The sequence below is a fragment of the Loxodonta africana genome, chromosome 19 (genome assembly GCF_030014295.1).
Source record: "Loxodonta africana isolate mLoxAfr1 chromosome 19, mLoxAfr1.hap2, whole genome shotgun sequence".
NCBI classification, from domain to species: Eukaryota; Metazoa; Chordata; class Mammalia; order Proboscidea; family Elephantidae; genus Loxodonta; species Loxodonta africana.
In genome coordinates, this window is record NC_087360.1 from 1,375,987 (window position 1) to 1,399,723 (window position 23,737).

At 49.1% G+C, this 23,737-nt stretch overlaps 1 protein-coding gene across 7 annotated transcripts in view; it reads right to left on the reverse strand.

Moving 5' to 3' along the window:
* ADGRD1 (adhesion G protein-coupled receptor D1) overlaps positions 1-19,671 on the reverse strand; it is a 108,466-nt gene extending 88,795 nt beyond the window's left edge. For 4 of the 7 annotated variants that reach the window (XM_064272036.1, XM_064272035.1, XM_064272031.1 and 1 more), the window contains exons 1-6: positions 18,956-19,671; positions 17,450-18,152; positions 17,319-17,355; positions 9,579-9,662; positions 7,181-7,276; positions 3,392-3,514 (exon numbers count right to left, since the gene is read on the reverse strand). In XM_064272036.1, coding sequence (XP_064128106.1) covers positions 3,392-3,514; positions 7,181-7,276; positions 9,579-9,662; positions 17,319-17,355; positions 17,450-17,506 — 397 coding nt within the window. In that variant the 5' untranslated portion in view covers positions 17,507-18,152; positions 18,956-19,671. Of the gene's footprint in view, positions 1-3,391; positions 3,515-6,979; positions 7,017-7,180; positions 7,277-9,578; positions 9,663-17,318; positions 17,356-17,449; positions 18,153-18,955 lie in introns of those variants that run through there. The other 3 variants (XM_023540413.2, XM_064272033.1, XM_064272037.1) reach the window with 3 other exon arrangements.
* Between the last annotated feature and the right edge of the window lie 4,066 nt (positions 19,672-23,737).

The window sequence follows — 23,737 nt, forward strand, 5'->3', positions numbered from 1 at the left end:
TGCCCTGAGATACAAGGGGTTGCCGTGAGTCGGAATCAGCTCGAGGACAAGACGGTTTGTATTCAGGACTTTTGGGGTGTCTTTTGGTATCAGCTCTGGCATCATCTCACCAAGCCAAGGTTGGTTTATGGTTTCCTGGCTTCATATGACATCTGGCCTTACTACAAAGAAAGTGGCCAAATGGAAACCATCTCCAAAGATTCCGCTTAACAACTCCCACAAGAAGTTATTAACAGAGCGGGACGTGAAGTCAAAGCCCATGGCCTTTGTTAGCATTTTGAGGATGAAATGAGTTAATACCTGTTATGGGAACTGAACAGTATTTGGCACGCAGTATGTGATTACCTACTATGGGTCACTGTTATTGCAAGTTCGACCATGTCGGCCCTCTCAGAGGGTCCCTCTCAAAGTTGGCGCATTGTGTCCTGTTAGGAAATCAGCCTAGTGGAGGAAGATTAGTGGAGCAGGTGATACAGAGGCTCCAAACCCAGGCAGCCTCTGACAGCATCTCAGCTCTTCACAACCATTCAGTGAGGAAGGTGCTCTGCCATCCCATTTTACAGACAAGGAACTAGACTCTGAGAGGTTGGATGGCAGTATGAGTCAGAACTGGGATTCGAACCCAGGCAGTCTGGCTCTGGAGACCACGCTATGATCCTGCCTTTCATTAACGGGCAGGAAGATTAAAAGGCTCATGAAGCTGGGTGGGCACCAGAGTGAACTGAGGTGAGAGAGCCCACTGTCAAGGGGGCAGCCACTCTGTTGTTGCTGTTAGTTGCCGTCAAGTTGGCTCCAAATCATGGCAACCCCGTGCACAAGAGAACGAAACACTGCCTGGTCCCATGCCATCTTCACCATTGTTGGTCTGCTCGAGTCCATTGCTGTGTCCACTGTATATTCTTCGTGCCTTCCAATCTGTGGGGCTCACCTTCCGGCACTGCGTCAGACAATCTGTGGTGATGCCTTCCAATCTATGGGGCTCACCTTCCGGCACTGCGTCAGACAATCTGTGGTGATGCCTTCCAATCTGTGGGGCTCACCTTCCGGCACTGCGTCAGACAATCTGTGGTGATGCCTTCCAATCTGTGGGGCTCACCTTCCGGCACTGTGTCAGACAATCTGTGGTGATGCCTTCCAATCTGTGGGGCTCACCTTCCGGCACTGTGTCAGACAATCTGTGGTGATGCCTTCCAATCTGTGGGGCTCACCTTCCAGCACTGTGTCAGACAATCTGTGGTGATGCATTTCAATCTATGGGGCTCACCTTCCAGCACTGTGTCAGACAATCTGTGGTGATGCCTTCCAATCTGTGGGGCTCACCTTCCAGCACTGTGTCAGACAATCTGTGGTGACCCATGGGGTTTTCGTTGATTGATTTTCAGAAGTAGTTCACCAGGCCTGTCTTCCTAGTCTGTCTCAGTCTGGAAGCCCCACTGAAACCTGTCCACCACGGGTGACCCGGCTGGTGTTTGAAATACCAATGACATAGCTTCCAGCATCACAAACCACTATGTAGCTCCAGCCAATTAGAGTCAGGAATAATTTCTCAAGAGAAACTGGAAATCTGTATTTTTTATGTGACAATTTCCCATTTTCCAATGTTAGAAGCTAATTAAAAAAAAAAAAAAAATTAACCCATGGCTGCCAAACAAAACACAGCCACAGGCCCAAGCTGGCTTCTCAGCGAAACTTCACACGGGTCTAGAGCCTGACCTCCTTCCCCTGTCGCCCATCACAACCCCTGCTGCTGGGATCACTGGGCACACCGCTCCCCTCCTATATGCAGTAGCTGGGTTCCTGGAGATGCCTCTGCTCAGAAGAGAAGCCACTCTCTAGAAGCCCAGATGAGAGCCAGCACAGAGATGTTCCCGCTTCCTGAAGTGAGGCCTGGAGAGGTGGCGCAGAGAGTGGCTGCCCTCCCTGTGCTCTGAGCCACAGCACCGCGCCCAGGGTGGCTTTTGACTTAGAGAAATAAACACCGGCTGTGTTTATGGGGCTGCTCGAACTCAGGGACGGCTCACAGTCAACATGTGTCAGCCTGGCTAGGGCTCTGGACCTCAAAGCTATTTCTCAGAAGTTTGGATTCTGCAAGTCCAAAACATATCCTCCCAAGTGTCCTGGCCTTGTGAAGCTTTTATTTATTTTCATTGAAATGCCCCAGGATCATTTACAATTAAGTCACCACAGCACTGTTTTGATAAGGCCATTTGATGACCAAGAAGCCTTTAGAGCTTTCAGACAAGTCTTTCTTTAAATTCTCTTTTTCCCCCATTGCTGGTCTTAGCTGCCATCGACTCAGCCTTGACTCACGGCGACCCCATGCACCACAGAACAAAACACCGCCAGGTCCTGCACCATCCGCATGATCGTTTGTGGGTTAAACTATTGTGATCCATAGGGTTTTCAGTGGCTGATTTTTGAAAGTAGATTGCCAGGCCTTCCTCCCTAGTCCGTCTTAGCCTAGCCTAGAAGCTCCACTAAAACCTGTCCAGCATCATAGCAACACGCAAGCCTCCACTGACAGGTAGGTGGTGCCATACAAGAGGTGCATTGTCTGGGAATCGAACCCGGGTCTCCCACAGAAAAGGTGAGAGTTCTATTACTGATCCACTGTTGCCTCCCTCTTTTCCCTTAGAAATAACAATTTTCATTTTACCTAGGATAAAGGAACTGGGAGGCTTTGAGCTGGTTTGGGAGGCAGAGAATAATTTCCCAGCAAGTGTTCAACGTGGCCCAGATGTCTCTTGTCTCAAGCCCAGAGACTAGAGAGCGAGTTACATACACACACACATACACACACACACAAATTAAAAGTAGTATATTCCTGACTTTTCTTCTGTGAGTCTGTGTTTTCTCCATGGTTATTTTAACCACAGGCCTGCAAACACTTCCTGGAGCAGCTCCCCCCACCACCGGGCCACTCTCTATGGGTATAAGAGAGGCAAAGGCTGGGCGTGAGTCTGAACAAGCCCCTCTTGCCCAGATCCATCCTCAATGCCCCAGAGCCAGGAATAACCCCGTCTGCACCACCAGTCTCCTCCCACAAACACACAGCAGCCCAATCCCAGTGTGAAGCTCTGTACCTGCTTTTTATGGAGTTCTGTTTTGTTTGTTTTTTCCTTTGCAAGGTCAAATATTTTGACCTCAGATCTCTCTGTAAGACGATGTTTTGACTTTAACCTTCTGGACAAGTCTCTTGTGTCATTTCTTTTTCAAGCCAGTTGGAATTCTACTTGCCTGCGTCCTCCTCCCCTGGCCTCATACCCATACGAGAAATATTCTTGCATTCTGCCATCAGTGAGAAGCTGCAGCCCCATTTGCCGCTGCCCAGAGGGGCAGCCGCTGCTGCATGGGGAATGCGTGACAAATTCCAGGCCGAGGCCACACTCACCTTCGGGGCCGCACTGGCTGGGATCACTGATGCAGGAGTTCCTGACACTTCCGTAGTAGAGGAGCGTGACTCCTTTTTCCTCTTTGAGGTAAATGCCTTTGTTGACCTTCCCTTCTACAATATCTAAGTGAGGAAAACCACAATGTTACATAGTCATGACTTCAAGAGATAAAACATTTAAAGACGTGTGTCAGACTCACAAGCAACTTACATATTGTTAAACAAACCCTGTTGCCATCGAGTTGATTCCAAACTCATGAGACCCTATAGGACAGAGCAGAACTGCCCCATAGGGTTTCCAAGGAGCTGGTGGGTTTGAACCGCTGGCCTTTTGGTTAGCAGCTGGGCTCTTAACCTCCAGGGCTCTAGTAAATATTATTAGTTACATTTGTAATTGTATATTTATAATATTACACACTATAATAGTATTATATATTCACAGATTAATGTAATATATTAATAATATATTGTTTATTAATAAAACTATATGTACTGTATTTTACCCAAATAATGCACCTGTTATACTTTTTTTACCAACGTCGCCCTCCTCCCCCAGGTACTTTTAAGTATGCTATGCTATTTTTTTTACAGCAACATGTAAAAAATTAGCATAATGCGCTTGGGTAATCCTAGACGTGGGAACCCATAGTTTTAAAAGAGCGAGTTTTTGGACCACAGAAGGGAAAGCCTGAGTCAGGTTTTGCACAGGCCGGAGGGGCTCGCCGGCCACAACAGTGGTCAGTCCTGGCAGAGAGGCACCATCTCCGTCCACCGTGAAGTTCTGTCCTGTTCCCAGAACAGACGCCTCTGATGGTATGGGTGTGAGGTAAATGGCTTACAGAACAGAGAAGTGAGGGCTATAAAATCCAGGAGCGATTGAGCATTTATTGTTAGCCAGGGTCAAGCAGCCTGGAAACCTTCCCGCCGTGTGGGGGGCAGAACCCCTGTTGCTCTTCCAGCTATCAGCCTGGCTGAAGACGTATGGAAGGCTCCTGGGGCCTTTGGACCTGATGGCCACCCTGACTCGGATGTCCCGTGACCACTGCCAGACTCCAATGTTGGCCCTTACTGTTTTTACCTCCTTGTTTTTCCTTTAGCTCATTTCTTACTAGGGAGGATCTATGGATGGAAGAGTTAAATGGATCACTAACGGTTGCATGACTGCATTCGGGTATGTAAGCCCCCAGTCATGGAAAAATTGATTTTGGAAACCAAACCCCTCCCACTTGAAAGAGCAATCAGGTTGTGTTGGAAAAAGATCAAAGGGGACACGTAAATTATCTGGACTGGCCTTCTGCACTGATCAGACAAAGGCCACACAGCAATGTCCCTCCCACTTGGAGCCACACAGGAAAAATACAAAATACATGGGCTTTGGAGGATATTAATTAACTATGACCCTTGTGGGCGTGTATTTTATAAAACAGCTTCTCACAATTTAAAAAAAAAAGAATTCCAGCTACAGAAGAAATGACGACTTTAATGTTGGTAAGAGATCATATTTTTGAGGAGGTACTTTAAAATCAAGTCTGATTTTCCATTAAAAGGGCATGCTTTTCCTCTCCCCATTTGAAATTCCAAACAATTTCTATTTTTAGAAAAGAGCTCATCTTGTGTCTGTTTAGGTCTGAAAGCAGCTGGTTTGGAAGCTCCTGGGGACCTGAAAGGCTAGACACACCTTCTAACTGGTTGTGGCCTGTGATACTTCCTTCAGGCTTAACCCTGAGAGGTGGTTTTTCACTCCCTGGAGCAGTTGCCCCTTTCTTGGCTGTTTCCTTGTTTGCTGGCCAAGGTGGAGTGGGTTCATCTAGAACCAAACTGGATTGGCCTTTGAAATCATCACAGATCCCAACTCGCCCAGACGCAAAACCAGCGTGCAGGCATTCACCTACAGTCGCTGAGGAGTTAGAGCGGGCAGAGTCATTGGTACACGCTCACCTACAGTCGCTGAGGAGTTAGAGCGGGCAGAGTCACTGGTGTACACTGACCTACAGTGGCTGAGGAGTTAGAGCGGGCAGAGTCATTGGTACACGCTCACCTACAGTCGCTGAGGAGTTAGAGCGGGCAGAGTCACTGGTGTACACTGACCTACAGTGGCTGAGAAGTTAGAGCGGGCAGAGTCATTGGTGTACACTCACCTACAGTCGCTGAGGAGTTAGAGTAGGCAGAGTCATTGGTATACGCTCACCTACAGTCGCTGAGGACTTAGAGCGGGCAGAACCATTGGTATACGCTCACCTACAGTCGCTGAGGAGTTAGAGCGGGCAGAGTCATTGGTGTACACTCACCTACAGTCGCTGAGGAGTTAGAGCGGGCAGAGTCACTGGTGTACACTGACCTACAGTGGCTGAGAAGTTAGAGCGGGCAGAGTCATTGGTACACGCTCACCTACAGTCGCTGAGGAGTTAGAGTGGGCAGAAGCATTGGTATACGCTCACCTACAGTCGCTGAGGAGTTAGACCGGGCAGAGTCATTGGTATACACTCACCTACAGTCGCTGAGGACTTAGAGCAGGCAGAACCATTGGTATACGCTCACCTACAGTCACTGAGAAGTTAGAGCGGGCAGAGTCATTGGTGTACGCTCACCTACAGTCGCTGAGGAGTTAGAGCGGGCAGAATCATTGGTACATGCTCACCTACAGTCACTGAGGAGTTAGAGTGGGCAGAACCATTGGTATACGCTCACCTACAGTCGCTGAGGAGTTAGAGTGGACAGAGTCATTGGTGTACGCTCACCTACAGTCACTGAGAAGTTAGAGCGGGCAGAACCATTGGTATACGCTCACCTACAGTCGCTGAGGAGTTAGAGCGGGCAGAGTCATTGGTGTACACTCACCTACAGTCGCTGAGGAGTTAGAGTAGGCAGAACCATTGGTATACGCTCACCTACAGTCGCTGAGGAGTTAGAGTGGACAGAGTCATTGGTGTACGCTCACCTACAGTCACTGAGAAGTTAGAGCGGGCAGAACCATTGGTATACGCTCACCTACAGTCGCTGAGGAGTTAGAGCGGGCAGAGTCATTGGTGTACACTCACCTACAGTCGCTGAGGAGTTAGAGTAGGCAGAGTCATTGGTATACGCTCACCTACAGTCGCTGAGGACTTAGAGCGGGCAGAACCATTGGTATACGCTCACCTACAGTCGCTGAGGAGTTAGAGCGGGCAGAGTCATTGGTGTACACTCACCTACAGTCGCTGAGGAGTTAGAGCGGGCAGAGTCACTGGTGTACACTGACCTACAGTGGCTGAGAAGTTAGAGCAGGCAGAGTCATTGGTACACGCTCACCTACAGTCACTGAGGAGTTAGAGTGGGCAGAAGCGTTGGTATACGCTCACCTACAGTCGCTGAGGACTTAGAGCAGGCAGAACCATTGGTATACGCTCACCTACAGTCGCTGAGGAGTTAGAGTGGACAGAGTCATTGGTATACACTCACCTACAGTTACTGAGGACTTAGAGTGGGCAGAGTCATTGGTATACGCTCACCTATGGTCGCTGAGGAGTTAGAGTGGGCAGAGTCATTGGTACACGCTCACCTACAGTCGCTGAGGATTTAGAGTGGGCAGAACCATTGGTACACGCTCACCTACGGTCGCTGAGGAGTTAGAGTAGGCAGAGTCATTGGTATACGCTCACCTACGGTCGCTGAGGAGTTAAGAGTGGGCAGAGTCATTGGTACACGCTCACCTACAGTCGCTGAGGAGTTAGAGTGGGCAGAGTCATTGGTATACGCTCACCTACAGTCGCTGAGGACTTAGAGTGGGCAGAATCATTGGTACACGCTCACCTACGGTCGCTGAGGAGTTAGAGTAGGCAGAGTCATTGGTATACACAAAGGTGGAGTTATGGGGAAGGAGCGCAGTGAGGTTGTGGGCTCGGGAGGCTGGACGAGACAACAAAAGAAAAAGCACAGCACGTGAGTGAAACAAAACACAAATGGAAACAGCATATCTCTCAACCCAACTCGCCCAAGATGTGAACATTCTGTCCAAGGGCCATTTCCTGACCTCTTCGCCCCCACCCTCCACCCAACATCACTGCCAACTCCGGTGGCCCGGGCCATAACCACTCAAAGGCATTATTCCTGGCCAATTTGGCAACAAACAATTGTCCCAATTTGCTGGCTCCACCTCCCGTGTGAATACCCGGTTGAGAGATACGAAGCTGAACTCGGCCATATAACAGTCTTAACAAAAGATGGATGGCTATGATGGTACAGAACTGATGGGACACAGACGTGTGAAATAATCGCATGCTATCATGACAGATGGACAACATGGCACGGAATTCAGCAACAAGTAACAAAGCTGCACATCACGGACTGTTTCCAAAGCCATTTAACTGTCTCCAGCAGCAAGACGTGTTGATAGATTCTGGTCTTTCTTTTTTCTTAAGAAGCCAGCGTCACATGGGTACATGAAGAACGGACCCAGCAGAAAAACGCAGCAAAGCCTTCATCGTTCAGGTGTTTTGGCACAAATGTGAATATATTTAAGGTTTTACTGGAAGTCAGTTCATCTGGTGAATAAATTCAACCACAGTGCAGTTGACTTTGAGTAGCTGTCACTTTATGAAAAGAATGTTTCATGGTAAAGCTTTTCCAAAACACTGAAAGTTATTGTTTTAACCCAGAACAATGAATGGGGATGAAGGGCTGGGGAAAGACAGACACTAACAGATATTCAAGCCCTTGTTTGAAATAACTACTAATTTTTTTTTTTTTAATTTTGTGTCCTAAATAACGAGCTATTTCAACAACTCATTTCCGCCAGGTGATGGCCCTTTTCAAAGGCTTTAAAATAAAGGCCTGAGAAAAGAAAAACAGATTACGACGAGAGAGAGCAGTTTATTTGGACCTGACTTGGTCATATGATAAGCAACCACAGGGGCTCTTTTCGTTCCTGCGGAGCAGACTGGCTGGAGAAAATATCAAACCACAGGACAGTGTTCAGCTGTGCCGACATCACCACGCGGCATGCTGGCCAGGAAACAACGCCGAGGGCCTGCCCAGACACAGGGCTCTGGGGACGCCATTGGCGCGGGCGTCAGCTGTAACACTTCTCGAGTCACAAGTTTTAAGGGAAACATTTTAGGGCCTTTGGTGGCAACTTCTGGCAGAAGATCAAACCATGGGAATAGGGACAAACCCAGTGTGCTGGTGTGGAAAGCACCGTAATTGGCAATACATGGGTGTTTCACAAATCCATTATGTGACCCAGTCAGAGATGACTGGAGCATTGCCGCGACTGGGGTATAGTACACCCCTCACTGCACACATTGCCATGTGACATACTCAAGAGCAAAAACAAATTATATTAAAAATATAAAAGCACCCTCAAATCATTCAGAATTGATACCTAAAAAATCATTCCTTTTAGAATGGAAAACCCTTCAGGAATACCTTGGGTCTCTCCTACTATTAAATGTCTGACGGAGACCTTATTCTCCACCTTGCTGGGTACCATTGGAAGCATCTTAAAAACCAGGTGCCGTGGAGTCAGTTCCCCCTCATTGTGCTCCCACACATGTCAGAGCAGAACTGTGCGCCAGAGGGTTTTCAGCGGCTGATTTTTCGGAAGTGGATTGCCAGGTCTTTCTTCCGAGGTACCTCTAGGTGGACTGGAACCTCCAACCTTTCGGTTAGCAGCCCAGTGCATTCACCATTTCCACCACCCAGAGACAAAAGCATCTTAGACAATGTTTAACATTTTCAAGGGGAGCCAACACTGGTGAGCTGGTGGAGTCACCCGGCAGGTGGGGGTGTCTTTGCTGAGGGAGGTGGTGAGGTGATTTTAGCTGGCACGACCTTTGGCACCTGGTTCAAAGAGGCCCCTGAGTTTTGGCAGAGTGTGGATTATGCCAATTTTGTCCGCCTAGAAAACGTACTTCTGAATTCGTATGCAGGTCATCCCATCACTGGCAGCTTCTGTTTTAAGGTTGTTGGGGAAAATGAGCATTATAATAATATTTTGAATCATGAATTCTGTCTTTCAATCATAAAAACATCTAAATGTTCTAATAAAATATTTTGAAGCAACAATGATTGGGGGAAGCCTCACAAATATGTATCCATCTCTGTCCTCCTGCCTCAGAAGCAGATGCTGTACCCCGCCTGCTCCTCCTGATGCCCCGTGCCCCGAGAGCCACCTGCTCCCACATCTGCAGCCTCTCACGGCCGCGTCTACCTCCAGTTGTGTCCTGAAGCTCGTGGATCCCGTCCACACGTTCCAGCGGCCAGTAATGTGATGCAGAAGCCAAGACCTCAAACCCTTGGGGAAAGAAGAACAAAAAGTCAAAGTCACCATGAGGAAGGGAAGGACTGGAGACAAGGAACCGGATGCCGCATACGTTATGAATTGCAGGGCCAAAAAAGCGTCACAAGACTACGGGAGACACTGAAAAAGGAATTTGATAAAATTACGTACACATTCCTGGTTCAAAGAAAAAACTCTTAAAAATTAGAAATCGATGAATATTTCCTTAAAAGGATAAAACATGACAAATAGGAATAGGTAACTCTTAACTCAAGAAAACAAAAACCACAGTGCTTAATGGGAAAATGGGAGAAGCAGGCTCATCAGTGTCAGAAACAAGACAAGTGTTCCATTATCCCACCATTATTCAACATTGTTGGAGAGGTAATACTGATGCCATGAGGCAGGAGAAAGAAATAAGGTAAAAAGTAATTTGAAAGGGGAGATAATACGATCATTATCTCCAGATGGTGTATGCCTTGATAACAAAGAGAAAAACTATTACCAGTAAGAAAAAAGTTTGGTCAGGGAAAAGCTATCACGAACAATAAAAGAATTCTGAAAGACAGCGTATACAAATCCAACATACAAATGTCTGCCGCTTTCCTATATTCAAACAAATAGGTGCTGACAAATCATAGAACAGTTTTTTTTTTTTTTTTGTAAGTGCAACTAATAAAGATAAAAAGTCTGAGAACAAAAGAATAAAAACTACAGGATCCTCGTTGAGGAAGCCATGAAGTAGCACGATTCTGCCACAGAGGGCTGGCGACATAAATACAGCCACACAGTGGACTGGTGTGGCCGTGAGGCTGACAGATACGTACTGATACGGGATGCCCTTAAAGTTATATTGTTAAGTTCAAAAGAAGAGTGAAAAAAAAAATGTGTATACCAGGAACCATTTGTGTAAAATTCAGATGTTTAGAGGAAGGGAGGGAAGGAGGAAAGAAAGAGGGAGGCCATGAGGGAGGAAGAGAGACAGAGAGAGACGTCTGGGAGGAGATGGAATGAAGGGACAGTATCTGGTGGGGTAAGAAAACTGAGGGGCTGGGAGGCAGGCGTGAGAAGACTTATATTTCATTATCTTCTTCTATTTGAATTTTTCACGTGTGTCCCTTCAAACACTATTTCAAGACCTGCTTTAGAAATGAAAATAACCATGGGCAGCATCTAGACAAAGTCTTTAGATGAAACTGAAGGCCTCCGTCTAACATCTGAACTGCTGTCCCTATGGTGCCGGACGTCTGTCTGGTTTTTCCGTTTGCATCTGCTGGTCCAGTTTGTGCACGTGGAGCCCCAAATGCAAGCCGAGAACAAAGTCAGTCCTACAACATGAGCTGAAGGGAAAGGAGCCAGGCAACGACCAACACCCGTGTGCATGCCGCGAGAAATGTGGGACTTCAGCTGATGTCTGGGGGAGGGCCCTCTACTGCTGTAAGGCAATACTGAGAACCTGGAATGCAAAAACTGGGAAGCATTCGTTTTTATTTCCACCAGGCTTCCCTCTAAAATCTAGGCTATTCATCTGGAGGCAGTCTGAGAAGGAAACATCTGTGATACAAACACCAGATGCCGTGTCTTCAGGATCCGTTTCTTCTGAGACAGGCCCTGTGGACAGCATGCCCTGGGTGCTGAGGTCTCCTCCTGCAGTGTCCACTCGCAAAGGTCATGCTGGGCTCCAGGCAGAAATACCAGCAGACTAAACCCATGGTGCCCTGTTCACACTGAAAGACTCATCTCAACCCAGTCGCGTCCACCAGGAGTAGGAAGAGGGGCTTGGGGTCCCAAATGGCCTGCGACTCCACATCATAGCACTCCAGCCCAGTGGAACACACCCACTGGGCTGCCTCAGGCGTCTTGGGAGCAGCAAAATGGAGCCGGTCAGGCAGACGGGGAAGAGGATTTCAGGGGTTGCAGTCTCAGTACCACAGGGCCAGGCCGGGCAGGAGAAATCAGCCTGCTCGGGGCCAGGGCTGGGGCACAGGATGTTCAATAGGCTGGAAGGCAAGGCCCTGAGTGGCCAGGTGCTGGAAATGGACAGCTAGTATCACTAAGCCCCATCACCCCATCAGTGAGTGGGTCGTACTGGGGTGGTTTGCTTCTTGCTGTGATGCTGGAAGCTATGTCACCAGGATATCAAATACGAGCAGGGTCACTCCTGGTAGACAGCTTTCAGCTGAGCTTCCAGACTAAGACGGACTAGGAAGAAAGGTCTGGAGATCTACTTCTGAAAACGAATCAGTGAAAACCTTGTGGATCCCAACAGAACACTGCCCCACTCCCTTGCTTTAGACACATCATCCGGAGGGACCAAGTGCCGGAGGAGGCCATTGAGTTTGGTGATGTAGACGGCCAGCGAGGGCGAGGGAGGCCCCCAGTGAGGTGGGTTGGCTGTGACCAATTAGAAAACCCATGTCCTAACTAAAGAAAGCAGCTGCTCTCCAGCACAAAATAACTGTCGCCCAAATAACAGGAAGGTTTGCCCAGTATGACCAGGCCTCCTGGTTTTAAAGAGAAGCCAGAAACCCAGACATTTTTATTTGAAATCTCCTCAAATTTCAATGCTAGAATTAATATTTTTTAAATTAAAGCACCGTGTGGTGCTAACAAGACTGGGCTGAGGTAAATTGGCCCCCAGGTTTCCCATTTGCAGCCTAAGGAGTAAGCAGCCCACAGCCCTGAAACGGTCACCAGAACAAGAAAACCTCGTTCTGATGTGAAAGAGGTAGTCTCTGTGGGGTTTGGCCAACAGGAAGGTGATATGAGGTCTGCTGGTTACATGGCCGCCCTGGTTTCACCAGATAAACGCTTATAGAGAATAAATACACACTCAGACAAGACGGCAAACCAAGCGATGGCAGGGCGCCAAGACAGCCCCACCCCCGAAGAGAAAGAAAAAAAGAGGCATTTCCCGCCTACAGTTACAATCAGCACAATTATAAATCAATTCTTCAGGGTTACTTTCTCAACCATATTTAATGTTTCACTGATTCAGTTTGGTGTGTGAATACATATGTTGTTGTTATTGTTGTTAGGTGCCATTGAGTCAGTTCCAACTCACAGCGACCCTATGCACAACAGAACGAAACACTGCCCGGTCCTGCGCCATCTTTAAAATCGCTGTTATGCTTGAGCTCATTGTTGCAGCCACTGTGTCAATCCACCTCATTGAGGGTCTTCCTCTTTTCCGCTGACCCAGTACTCTGCCAAGCATCATGTACTTCTCCAGGGACTCATCCCTCCTGACAACATGTCCAAAGTATGTAAGACGCAGTCTTGCCATCTTTGCTTCTAAGGAGCATTCTGGCTGTACTTCTTCCAAGACAGATTTGTTCCTTCTTTTGGCAGTCCATGGTATATTCAATATTCTTCGCCAACAACACAATTCAAAGGCGTCAGCTCTTCTTCGGTCTTCCTTATTCATTGTCCAGCTTTCACATGCATATAATGCGATCGAAAATACCATGGCTTGGGTCAGGTGTACCTTAGTCTTCAGGGTGACATCCTTGCTCTTCAGCACTTTGAAGAGGTCCTTTGCCGCAGATTTACCCAATGCAATGGGTCTTTTGATTTCTTGACTGCTGCTTCCATGGCTGTTGATTGTGGATGTGAGTAAAATGAAATCCTTGACGACTTCAATCTTTTCTCCATTTATCATGATGTTGCTCATTGGTCCAGTTGTGAGGATTTTTGTTTTCTTTATGTTGAGGTGCAATCCATACTGAAGGCTGTGGTCTTTGATCTTCATCAGTAAGTGCTTCAAGTCCTCTTCACTTTCAGCAAGCACGGTTGTGTTATCTGCATAACGCAGGTTGTTAATGAGTCTTCCTCCAATCCTGATGCCCCGTTCTTCTTCATATAGTCCAGCTTCTCGGATTATTTGCTCAGCATACAGATTGAATAGGTATGGTGAAAGAATACAACCCTGACGCACACCTTTCCTGACTTTAAACCAATCAGTGTTCCCTTGTTCTGTGCGAACAACTGCCTCTTGATCTATGTAAAGTTTCCTCATGAGCACAATTAAGTGTTCTGGAATTCCCTTATGAATAGTGAATATATATACGTGTGTATAAATATATATGTGTGAGTGAATATAATGTGTGTGAATGTGTGAGTATATACATGTATGATATATATGTGTGCATACACACTACACACACACATACATACGTATAAAATCGGAAGCCCAGACTTTGCATTTGAAATCTCCCCAAGTTTTAATGTTCGCGATTCATCAAAAGATAATGACTCCACAGGTAGAATGATGACGAGTGACTAGATGGATGAACCAACATACCATCTTTGTCTAATTCTGGTGCCAAAAAAATCTGTATTAGCCAAATGTCCATCTGTTCAATAGGATATAAACATTGTTTTTAAAAATTCCATGACAAACACTCTTTTTTTAACAAGGGAGATGACGATGAAGCTTTCGCGTGGCCCGTGGATCTGCCCGGGCTCTGTAAACACAACGCGGTGTAAGTACAGGCAGTTATGATGATGAAGCCGCCGGTGGCCGCCCACACGTCTCAATCGGGCCAGAGACGAGCCCTCTGTCCTCCTGGGAGCGGATCTGGCCCAGCGCCCCTGTGACCCCTGTGACCCCAGTGACCCAGGACCAGCAAACTTCTGGATAATGATGGGTTTTTTAAAGGTCTTTTTTCCTCTTTACAAAAGTTGTCTACAAAAGGACAGGTCATAAACCTAAAAAAATACATGACCTGCAGTCTCTTGGCTGCCGCCATTTACGGATTTCGATTAATCAACCATCGGGGCTTCACGGAGTTCTCACCGGGCAGCCTGGGGCCACAGGAAAGGTTTCAGACAGGGGTGGGCCAGGCTCCGCTGCCCCTGGTCTCCCCTCTCCGGGCCTCGCCTGCCTCAGCTCAAAGGGTCACTGCTGATCCTCCCAACTACAACATTCTGTACCTTCTGTGAGGTCACAGACAAACACAGAATGCACAAAGGCTCAAAATGATTTGAAGTTGTTTTTCAATTACAAAACTAAACAACTGTCTACCTGGTAGAGAAAGCACAAACCAAACCTGCTGCCATCGAGTCGATTCCGACTCATAGCGACCCTACAGGACGGAGAAGAACTGCCCCATAGGGTTTCCAAGGAGAGCCTGGTGGATTCCAACTGCGACCTGTAGGTTAACAGCCGAGCTCTTAACCACTGTGCCACCAGGGTAGAGAAAAAGACCTGGCAAACATCTGGCTACCTGGGCTAGTGTAGACAGACAGGCCAGGTAATATAAGCCAAAGCACCCACCACCCACCTGGGAGGTGAAGTGATACAAATGTCCCGTGTTGACTCAATTTACCAGACAACTAGCAGACCCCCCGCTGAAGGTGCTTGGAGCCGACAGCAGATACTCATCGGGGCCTCCTGGGGCCGGGCAGCACAGTGAGAAGACAGGAAAAGCTTAATAGTCCTGTTGTGTTATTGTTGGGTGCCGTCAAGTAGATTCTGACTCATAGCAACCCTATAGACCAGAGCAGAACTGCCCCATAGGGTTTCCAAGTCTGTCATCTTTATGGAAGCAGACAGCCACATCTTTTTCCCTCGGAGCCGCTGGTGGGTTTGAACTGCCGACCTTTCAGTTAGCAGCGAAGCGCTTAACCACTGTGCTACTAGGGCTCCACAACAGTCCTGCTAGAACCTTAAAAACAGAAAGCTGGCTGAGGTTTGGTGGAAACGAGACTGGCCTTCAGGAGCCCAGGGTTCCAGCCTTATTTAGGGACTCCTCCAAAAAAAAACAAATTTTTTTTTTTTTTTTCTTCCTAAGACCAAGCCCCTGGGTGGTGCAAACGATAATGCACTCAGGTGCCAACTGAAAATAGTCCACCTAGAGGCACCTCGGAAAAAAGGCTGGTGATCTACGTCCAGAAACTCTGCCACTGAAAACCGTGTGGAGCACAGTCCTCCTCTGACACACGTGGGCACCGCGAGTTGGAGTAGATTTGATGCAAGTGGTTTTGGCTTCATCCATGGAGAAAAAATTAAGCCTTCAGTAAATGTTAGCTTTTTTGTCATTATTGTAAAGAGGAGGGAAGGAGGAAGGAGAAGATGGAAATAAGAAGTTAAAAAGCAGTCGATTGAAGGGAGGCAACAGAGGGTAAGAAGAGAGATCGCTGAAGGTTGGAAAATTAGAGCAGAGAGAAAACTCGAGCAGACACGGAACATGGTCAAAAAGGCAATGCTAAGCCTTCCGCACAGGCTTCGTGTGTATGGCTTCTTTTCCATCATATTTCTATTATTACGGATATTATGATTATTCCATAAAGTAGCTTGTAGCTCAAGAAATGTTTTCCACCCTGAATCAGGACATGCAGGAGCAAAGCTTCTGGATGGAACAGAGACTGAGTTCAAGCAGCTCCTTGACCTCAGGGTTGTAGGCAGGGCATGAGCGGCCTTGTCCAGAGACCCCTCAGGACAGCTCCTTCTTCCCTTGGGTAGCAGACTGCCAGTGACAACCTCGCCTGCTCCAGAGAGGTGCTGGCTCTGCTGGTGTTCCTGGGGACCCCTGCTTCCTCCACCCTGTCTTTCTCCTCCCCTGGAAAGCTAGCATGGGCCCCAAGGGGTAGGATTAGTGGTACACCCCCATGGGGTAAGGCCTCACTTTCATGCAAGTCTCAGTGTTGCTATCCATCCGCAGCACGCCTTCATCCTTCCTCCCAGCACTTGGGGTGAGGAAAAGGGAGCATGTGGAAATTGACAGCATTCACACCTTTCTTAACAAGAGATTTAAGTTGCTCCTTGAAAATGTGGATACAGTGGGTAAACCAAGGCAGCAATCGTGAGAGAAAGTCCCCTAAAGCTGGAAGCTAAAGCTTCGGGTCTGACTACACCCTTCTTTCCTCACAGGGCCCTCATCTGCCATCCTATGGACATCCCCTCCTCAGGCCTGCTCTGTGGCCAGCACTGGTCCAGCATGCTGGTCAGAGCCCCCGACCCTGGCTGGCCATTAGAGGTGGGCCCCCTTTGGGTGGGCTGGGAGTATGAGCCTTGACAGGGGCCCCGATCCCTGCAGGCTGAGTCACGGCTGAACGGCAGGCCTGTCCGCGCCCAGTTCCCCACCACACACATTCCCCCCGGGAAGCAGCTGGAGTTCACAGAGGCCTCCAGTGGGAGAAGCCACACCTGCAGGCAGAGCACCAGAGCGATCAAGGAGGACGCAAGCCCCCAGGCGGCTCGGTGGACACGCGGAGGATGCAGGCTGAGAGACAGAACACGTTCCACCCCGGGGAAACTGCACTTCCTAATCACAAGGCTTCGATGACCCAGGGCAGGAAGCTGCTGGGGCACCACGGACTGTGTCCCCCACAGCTCGGAGCAACCAGTTGCCGTCAAGTCAACCCCGACTCCTGGGGACCCCATCTGTGTCAGAGTAGGGCTGTGCCCCACAGGGTTTGCAATGGCCGTGACCCTTTAGAAGCAGATCTCCAGGGCTGTCTTCCAAGGCACCTCTGGGTGGACTTGAACCTCCAACCTTTCAGTTAGCAGCTGAGTATGTGAACCATTTGCAGCTCCCAGGGATTCCCAGCCCTCCTCAGAGGAGCCCGAAGAAGGTGCCGCATACTTGGGGTGAATGAGGGGCCGTTCCCGGACCTCCACGAAGACAGGAAGGGCGTGTATGAGCAGGGCAAGAGGGGAACTCTTACCTGGATGGTCTCGGGACCTGGCGTCGACTCCATGTACCTGCACACAGAACACCACATCGTCAGACACAGCTGGGGGGACCTCCTGGCAGAAATCCAGCCCCATTTCAACAATGGCCACGTCAGGGACTTACCTGAGAAGTGGAATAAAACAGCAGCAACCAGGTGTAGAGTGGCCGTGGCCGCCACATGGTACCCAGAGGTTAGGATGGCCACATGAGATTCCTGAGGTCTGGCTGTGATGACATGTCTTCACTAACACTCACGTCCTCGGCAAGGGGACATTTCCACAGGTTCCAAGACAGAGAAATAGAGAGAGACAGAGAGAAAGTCCGTTTCTTTAAAGTTTGTGAGGACAGCTGTCTTGGCAAGCTGGTGGTGTTCCCCTCCTGGTCTCCAGGCTGAGACTGTGGGGTGGTCAGTGACACATCACAGAGACCAGAGCAGCAGGGATGCCGGTGGAGAAGCCTAGCTCCGAGTGCTGTCCTAGAAACGCATCCAAACAGTGACTGCAACTTGTGCCAGAGGGAGAAGGCGCTCAGACGGAGAGAGGGACGTCCAGAGCCTTCCTTCACTTCCAGAGTCCGCGTTTGTCCCGTGCAGGGCTGGAGCGGGCTCTGGCTTTCTCAGTGTGGGGACGAGCAGGCTGGGAAGCCCTTCTGCCCTGGCGCCCCGCCTGCTGGGGCTGGTCCACTCCCACCAACGCCTGGGTCTGGGTCCCGCCTGCACCGCCGCCCAGCTCTCTGGGTGGGAGAGGCCGGTGATGTAAGGCTGTCTTCAAATTTTGCTCTCTTCTCTTCTCTCCTTATCCCCGTTGCGGGGCAGTCTTCCCAGGCCCTAACACGAAGCGAGAACAACTGGTTCACAAGCAGACCAGAGAACGTTGCATTTTTAACAGATGCCTGCGTAGCCCACACCCTCCCAGTCAGCACAAATATTAATAAATGCAGCATGTAAAATGCCCCATCAACTCTGTTAAGGTCTGATTCCTGTTTGCCAAGAGCAGGAATAGGTGATATCTGGACGGAGAAAGTTAAGTGACCACACCCACTCAGCGGACACATCAGCTGGCCACATTTTTCTCTTTAACCCTTTCAGCGTTAAATGAATGCTATATTTGAGTGGAGCTTTTTTCAAAACTAAGACAGACTAGGAAGAAAGGCCTGGCAATCTACTTCTGAAAATCTGCCAGTGAAAACCTTAGGGATCACAACAGACCATTGTCCAACTCACTTGCTTTGGACAGGTCATCAGGAGGGATCGACCTCTGGAGGAGGGCATCATGTTTGGTGGCATGGAGGGTCAGTGATGGTGAAGGAGACCCTTGGGGAGATGAATCAACACAATCGCTGCAGTCGTGAACTTGAACATGCCGGCAATCATGAAGGTGACATAGTACATAGGATCACTGTGAGTCAGAGTGGTCGGTCTATCTGTCCCACGTCATCCCACCACACCTCATAACTCCCACACTCTCCACAGCACCCAGGACAGCACTCCTCATGTGACAACAAAGAGAACTTAGCCAGCCTGTGCCTCAGTTTACCCGACTGCCAGTCTACTCCAAATACATGTGTACACACACACGCCAAAAAAAAAAAAAGATTATAATCACAGCTATCATTTGCTATGTGACTTACCTAATAGTAACCTCTCTTTGGAGCCCGGATGGCACAGCGGTTAAGAGCTCAGCTGCTAATCAAAAGGTCAGCAGTTCAAATCCACCAGCTGCTCCTTGGAAACCCATGGGGCAGTTCTATTCTGTCCTATAGAGTTGCTATGAGAAGGAATTGGCTCCGTGGCACCTAACAACAACAACAACCACCACCTGTCTCTAAGGAGCCATGGTGGCGCAGTGGTTAAGCACTCGGCTATTAATCGACAGGTCGACGATTTGAGCCCTCCAGTGGCTCCGTGGGAAAAAGACCTGCTCCCATAAAGTGATCTGCTCCCATAAAGATTACAGCTGAGAAAACCCTGTGGGGCAGTTCTACTCTGTCATGTGGGGTTGCCACGAATCGGACGTGACTCTACCGCACCCAACCACCACCTCAGGCAGGTTCCTTAGTCTCTCTGTGTCTCAAACTCCTCAGCTGTGAAATGCAAGTCATGGTTCCTCTCCTGCCGGGTGGTAAGGAGAAGTCAGAGGACACATACAAGGCTCTGGGAGCAGCACCTAGAAAATACCCAGAACTCGATAAATGTTAGGTACTTTTCACAAAGAAAAAATATCACTCAGTAACTGTTAGCCGTGATCATGACTATGAAGCAGAAAAGAGCACTGGGTAAATGTTAGGTAGCATTACCAGCGCCATTGACCTGCCTTTAAATGGGAATAAAGAGTGCTGGATCCAACAGACTTCCTAACAAGGATAAGATGACTCCCTGCGTCCACAGAAGGGGAAACTGTGACGTGGAAGTGGGAGGGGATTATTCTGAACTTATGCTGCAAGCCCCCCAACTCCAGATTAGTGGTGACCCCCCTTCGATGGAGCCGGTCTCTGCCTCCTCACAGCAGGGACCTGTGAGCCCCAGGTGCTGCGGGAATTGCAACAGTGACCTTTCTTCTGTCACCTGGGCACGACCCACCTCAGAGGGGGGGGACCAACTGACGACTTCACCTCTACGTGCCACCACCCCACCCTCGGAGAGAAAACGGAAGACACAGGAGAAGGGACAGCCAGGCATAGACATCTCTCAGTCAGTTTTAGCTCAGGAAGAGCTAGACACACGCCTGAATATCTGCGCTGCACCTGCCATTTCCAAGCCTGAACGAATCCTGAAATGTTCACCAAGTAATGAGCAACTCAATGGCAGTGATAAAAAAGGGTGCAAAGCCAGGTGACAGAAGCTGCCCTGCTAGTGTCTGTGAGATCCCAGAAACCAGTGGCCCTCGAGTTGGCTCCGACTTACGGAAACCCCACGTGTGTGAGAGTAGAAGTGTGCTCCACGGGGTCTTCAATGGATGATTTTCAGAAGTAGATCTCCAGGCCTTTCTTCCTGGTCTGTCTTAGTCTGGAAGCTCCACTGAAACCTGTTCAGCGTCACGGCAACACGCAAGCCGCCGCTGACAGACAGATGGTGGCTGTGCGTGAGGTCCATTGGGTGGGAATTGAACCCAGGTCTCCCACATAACCAAAACAAACCAAACCTATTGCTGTCAAGTCGATTCCAACTCATAGGGACCTTATAGGACAGCATAGAACTGCCCCATAGGGTTTCCAAGGAGCAGCTGGTGGATTCAAACTACCGAACTTTTGGTTAGCAGCCGAGCTCTTAATCACTGCGCCACCAGGGCTCCAGCGTCTTTCGAACGGAAGGCAGGAATTAGCACCACTGAATCACCACTGCCCCATCCTTAACTTACCAAAATCTGTTGCCGTCAAGTTGGTTCTGACTCATACCGACCCAATGGGACAGAGCAGAACCGCCCCATCGAGTGTCCAAGGAGCAGGTGGTGGACTTGAACTGTCAGACTTTTGGTTAGCAGCCATAGCTCTTAACGACTGTGCCACCAGGGCTCCGTCCTTAACTTAGGGGATGGAAAATCGTTACGCTTTCTTAAAATTATCCAGTTGTGTACTGAAGTGGAGGCTAATCAAATGCTAAAAGTGGGGCCTTCGTTCTGGTTAGGCTCTATTCTCTCCATTTTTACGGGATGACTCAAAGTATGAAACCGCTGAACCCAGGACATAGCTGGCTCATTCACGCAGTCGATGGCGTGTGCACAGTTGGTATGTTACCGCGTGCCCTGCAGCTCACACGTCCCGGGGGACAGGCTGGGACATAATGGAAGTTCTGCAGAGAAGCCCAAATGCTGAGGAGAGTTGGACCAGCTGCAAGGACAGTGAGTTCTTAACGCCTGATTCAAGTCCCTCCCCAACTGCACCTCCCTCGGCCACATACCCTTCAACGAGCCGTCACATCTGCAAGCAGCAGCAAGCCCTGTGGGCACGCTGGCATATTGCTTCCACATAGGGCGACAACGTAACAGCAATGGTTCTCAGGCAGCCCGCTAACTTGCACAACGTGACAGCGGCCACGTCCTCATGCAGAAGTCCCCTCCCCGAAAGTGTGGGGGCTCAGTGTCCAGCCCCACTCTAAAGACTTAACCCAAAGAAATGAAAAGCCCACGTCCACCCAGAAACCTGCACGCAGACGTTCACGGCAGGTTCATGCACCGTCCCCAAATACTGGGAACAACCCGCTGTCCTTCACCTGGTGAGTGGACGAACCAACTGTGACATAACCTCAGAATGGAATGCCGCTCGGCTGGGAAAGGGACAAGCCACTGATACAGACGGCGCCATAAATCCCATATTCATTATCCCGGGTGAAAGAAGCCAAATTCAAGAGGCCACGCACCATGTGAGTCCACCTATGGACATCCTTGGAAAGACAAAGCTACAGAGACAGAAGACAGATGGGTGTGGTCAGGGGCTGGGGTGATGGAGTTGTTCACCACAAAGGTGGCGAGGGAGGTTCTGGGGGTCAAGTCCGTTCTTACCGTGGTGGTCACACGGCTGTGTGCCTTTGTCGAAGCTCAGAACTGGACAAAGAGCGAAGTTTCCTGTAAATGAATTATGCCTTGATAACCCTGCCAGAAAAATCCCATAGGCTAAGAACGGCAGAAGAAGCCCTGGTGGCACAACAGTTAAGCGCTCTACCGTTAACCCAAAGGTTGGCAACTTGAAGCCCCCCGGTGGCTATGCGGGAGAAAGACCCGGCAATGTGCTCCATAAAGATGACAGCACTGGGAACCCTATGGGGCAGCTCTACAGTTCTACGTGGGGTCACTGAGTTGGAATCAACTCCACGGCACACAACAAAAATAAGAAGTATGGCAGAGCCAAAGGTTAGAAGGAGCTGGGTCCTTGGTGGAATCTCGCAGAGGCCATACCTGTCCCTCCATGTGGCGAGGCCAGCACAAGCTGGTTTGGGTTACGTGTACTTGAAAATAGTCTCCACCTGGCACGGTATGACACGCTGATGTGGACTCACCGTGACTGCTCATCAGAGATGGCCTTTCAGTCTAGAGCGACTTTTCTACTTTGCCTCTGGATTCATCCACTTCAGTGCTCATGGGCAGCTGCCGGCAGCCACCCTCCTCTTCATCCACCTGCGACTGAGGAGCACGCAGCCCTGGATACTAACAGACGGGCTCTTCAGAGACAGCAAGGGACTAAATCATCGTCTGTCTTCTCCACCAGCTTCATCCCGTGAGCATTAAACAGCTTGTCTGCAAACATCCCTGTGCCCCCTTGGATGGGAAATCCACTGCGGGGAAAAAGACACCAGTGATTCTGCACCTTTTAGAAAATCATGCTGAACCACTGCAGAAAACAAGCCGTTCGTCAATACTCACTCACCGTCTCGGTGAGTAACTGTGAGACCCCACAAAAACATCCAAGATAGAGTTGCCTTTCCAGGGGGTCATTCCAGGGAAAGCCTACACCAACAAGTATTCCAATTCTGAATCTCCTGCAGGTTCTACCAATGGAATTCAACAGAAATTCTTAGAAGAGAAATTTGAATTTCACCACAATTATCTCATTGGTTATTGGTCTGTAACTTAAACCATAACGGAAAACAAATTTATCACAATACGCTTCCCTAAAAACTACTCTTCCAAAACTGTATCAAGCAGGGTGCTTTCTGTCGCGGAGTCCCTGGGTGGCACAAACGGCCAAGTGCTTAGCTACTAACTGAAAGGTTGGCACTTTGAACCAAAAGTGTCTTGGAAGAAAGGCCTGGCAATCTGCTTCTGAAAAATCAGCCACTGAAAACCCTATGGAGCACAGTTCTCTGTGAAACACTGTTGCAAGTAACAGAAAACACAACTCAAAAGGACCTGAAATGCAAGGGGTAGGGGAGCATGTATTTACTCAAAAAGTGGCAAGCTGGGGGACAGATACCAAACCCATCGCCTCGAGTCAGTTCCGACTTATAGCAACTCCATGTGACAGAGTAGAACTGCCCCATAGGGTTTCCAAGGCTGTAATCTTTACAGATTAAATGCTCAGTTGCTAACTGAAAGGTCAGCGTTTCAAACCCACCAGCTGCTCTGAGGGAGAAAGATGTGGCAGTCTGCTTCTGCAAAGATTTATAGCCTTGGAAACCGTACGGGGTCATTCTACACTGTCCTATAGGATTGCTATGAGCCGGAATCGACTTGATGGCAACGGGTTTGGTTTTTTTGATTTACTCCTTATGGAAGCAGACTGTCACATCTTTTCTCTGTGAATCTACTGGTGGGTGCGAACCACTGACCTTTCAGTTAGCAGCAGAGCACTTAACCGCTGTGCCACCAGGGCTCCATAGCATGGTCATATTCAGGATCCAGTCAACGGCATCAGGAATTTACTTTCTCTTTGCTTCTCAGCCTCCGCGTACTTTCTGTTGGCTCCATCCGCAGCAGGTGT